Source organism: Acomys russatus, chromosome 9 (genome assembly GCF_903995435.1).
Source record: "Acomys russatus chromosome 9, mAcoRus1.1, whole genome shotgun sequence".
NCBI classification, from domain to species: domain Eukaryota; kingdom Metazoa; phylum Chordata; class Mammalia; order Rodentia; family Muridae; genus Acomys; species Acomys russatus.
Window position 1 is genome coordinate 33519240 of NC_067145.1, and position 8052 is coordinate 33527291.

The 8052-nt window shown below is 52.3% G+C and overlaps 1 protein-coding gene across 2 annotated transcripts; it reads right to left on the reverse strand.

Moving 5' to 3' along the window:
* Nucleotides 1-809: 809 nt before the first annotated feature.
* Cdk20 (cyclin dependent kinase 20) lies at nucleotides 810-6996 on the reverse strand. 2 transcript variants are annotated; one of them, XM_051151107.1, is made up of 8 exons: nucleotides 6761-6996; nucleotides 6426-6539; nucleotides 3531-3719; nucleotides 3223-3344; nucleotides 2999-3061; nucleotides 2373-2496; nucleotides 1930-2085; nucleotides 810-1169 (listed from the first exon to the last, which is right to left on the reverse strand). In XM_051151107.1, exons 1-8 carry the CDS (start codon nucleotides 6833-6835, stop codon nucleotides 972-974), a joined length of 1041 nt encoding a protein of 346 aa, XP_051007064.1. In that variant the 5' UTR covers nucleotides 6836-6996; the 3' UTR covers nucleotides 810-971. The 2 variants fall into 2 exon arrangements, with proteins under 2 accessions (XP_051007064.1, XP_051007065.1); XM_051151108.1 differs by having other exon boundaries at nucleotides 975-1169; nucleotides 1953-2085.
* Nucleotides 6997-8052: the final 1056 nt, after the last annotated feature.

The window sequence follows — 8052 nt, forward strand, 5'->3', positions numbered from 1 at the left end:
AAATAAAAATGGACAAGCTGGCATGGGGGCACACGCCTTTAATCCCAGCACTTGGGAGGCAGAGGCAGGTGGATCACTGTGAGTTCGAGGCCAGCCTGGTCTACAAAGCAAGTTCAGGATAGCCAAGACAGCACAGAGAAACCCTGTCTCAAAAAAACCCAAAAATAAAAAATAAATAAAAATTAAAAACCACAAGCTGGCTGAGTTACACTGGAGTTTATTCACTGAGTAAATTCCAGGAATGCCTGTTTCACATCTGCACAGCACCTCACGCTCCCTCTCATCCTACAGGAAAACTTATCAATCCCCCGAGATGTGGAAAGTGTGCTTTGGAAGCTGGAATGTGCATCCCTGGGTCTCAACTTCTGGACCCCCCCCACCTCCCAAATACGCACCCAAGTCACTGGGTGGCACAGGAAGCCTCAGCACCAAAACAGCCCTTAATGGGGCACCTTGTGTGTGACTGACCCTGTGAATTAAGGACCACCCTTGTCAATCTCCCCAACAGAAACAGACAAGGTGCAGACACAGGCACAAACACCCAGGGCTTATATATCGATCTCAAATCCTGACCCAGAGAGCTCTGAAAACCCAACCAAAGCAAGCCTGCCTTCCCAGCGGTGTACCCGGTATGATGCCAGCGTATTCCCTGGGCCTCCCCAGGAGCTGCTCTAATAGCCATGTCCTTGGACAGGAGGCAGACCCTAAGGAATCACACCAAGGGTAGGTGGCCCCGCTGAGAGGTGGTGAGGACCAGGAGTAGGGCACAGATAGCCGTTTCTGGAAGCTGTGCTTGTAGGCTATGAGTCTCTCTCTGCTGGCCTGCACATCTTCACGGTTGTGCCTCCTGGAGCACAGCCCTCCAACAGGCTAAGGAGTGAGACAGGAGGCCATGGAGGCAAATCAGGAAGAGGCAGAGGAATAGTTGGCTAGGTGCTCCTGGGGCAAGCAGGCAGGACTGCGCCAGCATCTCACCCCTCTGGGATGAAGGGACGAATCAGCTCTGGGTTCAGCAGTGACTCCTCTAGAGGCCGGTCCACGTGGAAGTCATGCACATGGGGGGGCCCTGGGTGAGCCTTCGGGGCAGGTCCCCCTGGGCGCTGAGGGATCGGCAGCTCAGATGGATGGGCAGGCAGAGGAGCTGTGAAGAAATACTGGTGCAGAAGGGCCTGAGGGCAGCGAGTAAGGGGCAGAAGAAGAAACCCAGTCACTATCTGTCCCCAGAATCATTCGTCTGACTCAGCAAACCTTGCCTGTGTACCTACACCCACAGCACTGTTCCAGCAGGCGGGGACATGGCAGAGAGCTGAAAAGCCTTGCACCAGAGGAAGGACAAAAACCAGAGAAAAGGGCAAAATGCACATGTCCCAGCAAAAAAAGGAGAGCTTGTTGTGGAGCTATTTCCACCCAACTGAAACATTCCTTAAAAACTCAGGAAGTAAAGAAAACTCACAAGTCTCAGGAAGCACCCGGAACTATAGCTAGGCTCAGGGCACGTTTGTTATCTGGCATGAACACTCGAGCATGTCTCCCAAGATAAGTCATACAACAGAGCTGGGGAGAAAGGCTGAAGAAGACTAGAGAGATGCTGCAGGCTTTGAAGAGCTAGGACGCAGCAGCACAAGTCCCAAGGAAAGCCTAAGACTCGACAGAAGCAAACACAGGAGGGACAGGGACATGACAGGAGCAATCAGGATGAGGAGGACGCAACACTCACACCTTCAAAACCTGTGACTATTGGGGAAGAGCCAGTGACAAGGGAGACGCGGTGGACAGAGGGCAACTCAAGTCCCCTGGAGCACACCCCATCAGAGCCCCATCTCCTGGGGTTCAACCCCACACAAGTTCTGAGAACCGCTAACTTGGTAGGGTCCCATAGCTACTAAATACAGAGTATCGGGAACAGTGACCATAACCCCTTAACCCTACCTGGGAGGCCGCGATCCGCTGACCTGGAGGGTAGAGGAGGAACTGACTCAGCAGGTCCAGGGCCTGGGGAGAGGCATCGGGCAGCGCCTCCTCCAGGGGTACTGGTGCCTGCTCCTTGAAGGAGATCTTGTTGTAGTCAGGCAGCTCTGTGATCTCCTGAGCCCAGAAGAGGGAAGGGGAATGAGAGCAGCCCCACCTCACCACTGCTGATGCAGCCTTTCAGTTTTTCATCCAGCCCAGAGCTCATCATCACCCACACCTGCCCTCCTTTGCTGTGATGCTACCCAGGTAAGCCCTGCCCCCCTCCCCACCTGCAGGGCCAAGACATTGGCCTCTATTGGTCAAGGGAGACTGGGTCCCAGGACACCTACATAGGGAGAAGTCACTTGCCCCTGGGGAATGGAGCAAACCCGGGCCCCTCCCCAGCAATGGATGCTACTAACCGGCCAGATTCGAGGACTGGGGGTGCCCAGGATGTGAAGCACACAGCAAAGTTGTTCGATGTCATTTTCTCCCGGGAACAGGGGGGACCCATTCAACAGTTCTCCCATTATGCAGCCCACAGCCCTGTGGAGACAGACCTAAGCAGCTGGAGATGTCACATGTGGGTGATCAAGCTACCCTCAGCAGCTCTAACGCCTCACACAGCCATGCACGTAGCATTCCTCCACCGATGTCTAGAACAGAACAGCCCCCACAGCTCCAAGGCACTTACACCCTCATGTCTGGAACACCCAGCTCCTCCTCCATTTGGGGGAGCAGAAATGCAAAACAACCCAAATCGCAGACCTCTGGACACCCCCCAAAAGCTGAACCTTCATACCTAGGGACCCAAACCTCACTCAGCTCACAGTCGCGTCAAGTCAGATGCCTTAACATACTACACACCTGTACCTCGGGTCACTATACTCCCCACTCCCAGAAGCCTCCCACCTGCGACTACGACTCCCTTTAGAGTCGCCCAACCAACTGAAAAACAGGTAAAGAACACCGGTCCCAAGATGGTCAGATCACTGACCAGAGAGGACAACCCACAGCCTATATCGCCCGCATGTGCCCAGTGTCTCACCATAGGTCAACGCCTTGGTCATACTGCCGAGCACCGTACAGGAGCTCAGGAGCTCGGTACCACCTGGGGGCGGGGAGGGAGAAAGGGTTTGAGATCACAGCTGGGTTGTTGGTCTGAGTAGCTACAGGAGTTCATCCCAGCCTTACAGCCCGTGCATGGACAGAGGCACAGAAGCATCTCTTCCCCAGTGAGAGGACTGGCAGGGAGGGGTACAGCCCCACTACCTGGTGGCCACCTGATGTGTGTAGAGACGATTACCATCGGGAGAGAAGACCCGGGCCAGGCCAAAGTCAGCTATCTTGAGCTGGCCTGAGGCACTGATGAGCAGGTTAGCAGGCTTCAGATCCTGTGCATACAAAAATAAGCCATCAGTCCCCATGTACCTAGTCAGGGTTTGGGGACAAGGTACAGGCAGCCAAGCCCCCATCTCCTTTAGAGCCACAGCCCTGGCTGATTACCTCAAGACCCTTTGACTGAACCCTCGTCAAGGACTAGCTCACCCCAGCCCACCAGAGCCCGCACTGGTACTAACCCGATGCACAATGTTGTTGGCATGACAAAATGCAACTCCTTTGAGCAGCATCTGCAGGTAGCTCTTGACCTGCGCTGGGGCCAGTGGCCTCTGGGCATGGCGTACCACTTCCGCCAGGTCGGACAGCATAAACTCGAAAGCCAGCACAAAGCCTGCACCATGTGGGAACACAGCCTTCAGCTGCACCACCTGAGGGCAGACATCCCATCAGCCTCTAGTGTCTAGACTCACCTCCAGACCTCCTCTGCTCCCGCCCCACTACCAGCAGCAACCATTAGCCCAGGCACAGAAGCCCAGGCAGGCAGAAATAGCCAGGGAGCTCAGGGCTCAAGGTGCTCTGCTATCCAAGGATAAGGCGGTCCCCACGCTAACTCTCCACTAGTAATCAAGAAAAAGGTCAGAAGGTCACTTAGTGGGCAGCAGCACCCCACTGTTCAACCCAGCCCACCCACATGCAGATCACCGGGAGAGGCATGCTCGGAGTCCCAGATGCCACCCATTTCCTCTGGACAGAACCAGCAGTCACATCTTCCCCGGTGGGTTTGGGGACAATGAAAACACATCACACACAGTAGCTACCAATGTCTTAAGGCCATCCCTGCACAGAGCAGTGCCCTAGGACGCAGGGACTCTGAGGAGCTGACAGAACAGAGAATAAATGGCCAACAAATAATAAAGGGAATATGTTTAGGTTCTGGAAGGTTCAGGGCTAGAAGGCAATGTGATTGTGAGAGGGCAAAGGGAGGACGCATGCTTTATTTAGAAGGCCAGTTTGGCCAAGGGAGGCTGGGGAGGAGCTGTTTGTGCAGATGTCAGGGAAGCAGGTCTGAGCAAGGAAAGCGGACAGTACAAGGCCCAGAGGCTGGCAGAGATGACTAGAGGGACAAGAAAATGAATGTCCTTTCGGAAGCGGTACAGAGGAAAGGACTTGAATCCACTGTGGGGTAGAAGATGACCTACTACTCTGGATCCTCCTGCCTCCATTTCCTAAGTGCTGGGATTACAGGCGTAAACCACACTGTTCAGCTGAACAGTGCATCCTCTAGGGATGAACGCGTCTCTTCTGTCCTGCGCTCCTGGAAACTATGTGGACACTAGTCCTGGAGGGACACCTAAGAAGTGAAGATGATGATACAGGCTGGGAAAAACCACACTATCTATACCTTCTTACATACGTCTGTGTCTCTGGATGTATGTTCCCATGTGTGTATTGGTATGTGTGCACAAGCAATGTGGAGACCCATGGCTGAGGTTGGGAGTCTTCTTTAATTGATCTCCACATTATTGGTTGAGGCAATGTCTCTCTATTGAACTCAGAGCTTTACCAATATGCTGGTCTGACTAGCCAGCTGGCTCCAGGGGTCCCCTGCCCAGTACCTTAAAAACATTGGACTCACAGGTGAGGTACCATACCCACCTGGCATTCACCTGCTTAACACTGCCCACTCCCTCTGTATTTTTTAAAATGAAAATCTAGGTCTGAAGAGACAGTACAGTGGTTAAGAGTACTTGTTGCTCTTGCAGAGGACCCAGGTTTGGTTCCCAGCATCCACACAGTGCCTCACAACCATCTGTAACTCCAGTTCCAGGAAATCTGATACCCTTTGCTGGCCTCCATGAGCACAAGGCACACACATGGCACACACACATACATGAAAGCAAAGTGTTCGTGCATGTAAAATTAAATATAAATTAATTAGTTAGTTAAAATGGCTGGCAACCGCCGGGCGTGATGGTACATGCCTTTAATCCCAGCACTCAGGAGGCAGAGGCAGGTGGATCGCTGTGAGTTCAAGGCCAGGCTGGTCTACAAAGCGAGTCCAGGATAGCCAAGGCTACACAGAGAAACCCTGTCTCAAAAAACAAACAAATAAAACAAAAACAAAAACTGGCTGGCAACCTTCAACATCGTTATGGATCCTGTAGCAACTGTCCCACACACAAAGCCGTCTGGGAAGCCCTTTTATTTTTAAAAAACCACAACAAAAGAAGAACACCCTTATTGTTTTGCAGTAAATAATCATCAGACCAAATCAAAACACGCACCTGCATTCAGTTAGTACACATGTTATAGAAGATTTAAAAAGTAAAATTTATCTCATCTACAGTCAGTCCTGAAACATACCACCAGCCTTCACAACAGACTAGCACACAGATACACACCCGGTGTGTGGCTTCGTCGCCTCCTACTGATTCCAGTACACACACACACACACACACACACACACACACACTTTTTCAGGAGTAAGGCTGGGACCAATCCCTCAGTGTCACCGCCACTATGCAGAGGCCGGAACTTTCAGGAGGCCCCAGGAGCAGACTGCCAGTGACATCCAGCTGAGGAGGACCCATGAACTCATGATGAAAAGCAAACACTCCCTTTCCTGAACAAAGATCCCGAAATCGGCTTTTAAAAGCAGGGTGAACTCAGTGACCACGCATAAAGCCTTTAATACATCCTGCAAAATAAAGTAGGGGCTCCACAGGTGCAAGTTGCTTGCTGAGGAATCAGTATGGTTGGGCATAATTTAGTGGCCCAGCACCTGCCTCGCGTTAGGAAGGAAGGGAAACAGGCAGGTGGGAGAGGGGGAGACAAAAAGGAAAGGAAAGAGAGAGAAAAAAAAAATCACAAAATATTTAAATGAGAAAAATGAGTGAGTATATAAGCACTGAGTGAGTAAATGAGAGAGACTGGGGGGGGGTGAGGTACTCAGGCGAATAGTGAGGGGGTCTGTAGCATAAATAAGGGGTTAAGAAGGCAGGAACGGAGGGAGGGTTAGAAGGGACTCTAGTAAAGTTCTGTGGATGAGTAGGGGCGAATGGAAATGAGCGAAAGTAGGCGAGAAGCCGCTGTCTTGGATCCTGAGGCCCGCCCCTAAGCCCAGCCCCACTCACATACTGACTGTCCTCAATCTCCTGCAGAGCCTTGATTTCCCTTAGAGCCTGGTTAGGAATGCCATCCTCCAGCCGCCTCAGGGCCACCTTCTTTAGGGCAACGATCTCCCCAGTCTGTGCAGGAAAGAGAGCAGACACTGCCAAAAAGACCTTGGGCAAGGTAGGAGCAGGGAGGAGACGTCAACCACAGAGATCCGCCCCTAAGCTGGGAAACACTGAGCTGTCCCCTGGGGGTACGAGCTCCTGCAATCACGCGCACTAGCAGCCTCAGCTCGGCAAGGGGCAGGGGACGCGCAGGGGACACCCCTCGGGCAGCGCGGGCGGCGTGGCCTCACCTCTACGTGCTTGGCTTTGAACACGATGCCGTGGGCTCCCTCCCCAATGCGACCGAGGATGCAGTACTGGTCCATGTCGGCCCGGGGCGCCCAGATCTTCCACTCCTAAGATCCAGCTTAGGGATGAGCATATGGGCATTGCCTAGCAACCACGCGTCTAGCAGAGGCTCCGCAAAGCACGTGACCGGAAAAACCGGTGCGGAGCTCCGTCAGGAATCTGTATTCCCCAACCCCTACCCCCTCTAAACCGCACCTCTCCGCAGCCTTAGGCAGTCTCGCGACCGTGACCTACCTCTATAAAACCACCATGGAGCCACGTGACGAGAAACGCTAATACGTGTGGCCGAGAGGGGCAGGGCCACGTATGTAAAGGGTGTGTCCACGTACCCAGGGGCGGGGCCTCCGCTCCCGGGCTGCCACTCAGGGCTAGTGCACTTTTTTTGTAACTGACTTAAGCCAGTGTGGAGACCAGTCTAGAGCTGAGTCCTGGAGAGAGAATCTTTTGGGCCTCTGGTTTCTCCCCTGGGCATCATGAAAACAAGCTTACTAGCTCTGGGAAAGGTGAAGTGCTTGCCTAGAGTGCACAAAGCCCTTGGTTCGATTCCCAATACCACACAAACTGGTAGTAAAAAGCACATCTGCGGCCCCAAAACTTGGCAAGGTCATCCTCATCTAAACAGCCTGCACTAGGAGACCTTTGTCTCAAAATATGTAGAGAGAAATGTCCAAGAAGTGTATGAAATGATGACCAACATCTAATTAGAAGAAATTAAATCAAACCACAGGAAGATATCCCACACGCTTTAGCATGACTACTGTCAGAAGAGTAGATGACAAACCAAGTATGGTTGTCCTGCCTGTCGTTCAGTACCCAGCAAAGAGGATCTCAAGTATGAAGCTAGTTTGGACATGGTTAAGTGTAACATAGTATAACTGGGGAGAAACCAAGAAAGGCAGACAAGGAAGCAGGGTGGGGCGGGGCGGGGAGTTGCACGCCTTTAATCCCAGCACTCAGGTTGGGCAGGCAGAAGCAGGCAAATCTCTCTGAATTTAAGGGCAGCCTTGTCTACAAAGTGAATCTAGGACAGCCAGGGCTGTTACACAGAGAAACCCTGTCTCGAAAAACCAGAGGGAGGGAGGGGGAAAGGGAGGAAGGGAGGGGAGAGAGATCCTTTTACAGTGGTCACACCTGTACATATAAGCAACACTAAATAAGCTTAGTAGCATACATACATACATACATACATATATGTATTTGTATAACAATAACTCCAGAAGAGGTCATGAATGTA

Coding starts and splice junctions, on each gene's coding strand:
- Cdk20 (XM_051151107.1), bottom strand. CDS start 6,835: ATGGACCAGTACTGCATCCTCGGTCGCATTGGGGAGGGAGCCCACGGC. Junction 3,345..3,530: donor CCAACAACATTGTGCATCGG/GTTAGTACCAGT, acceptor TTGTATGCACAG/GATCTGAAGCCTGCTAACCT. Junction 3,062..3,222: donor ACACATCAGGTGGCCACCAG/GTAGTGGGGCTG, acceptor CCCCGCCCCCAG/GTGGTACCGAGCTCCTGAGC.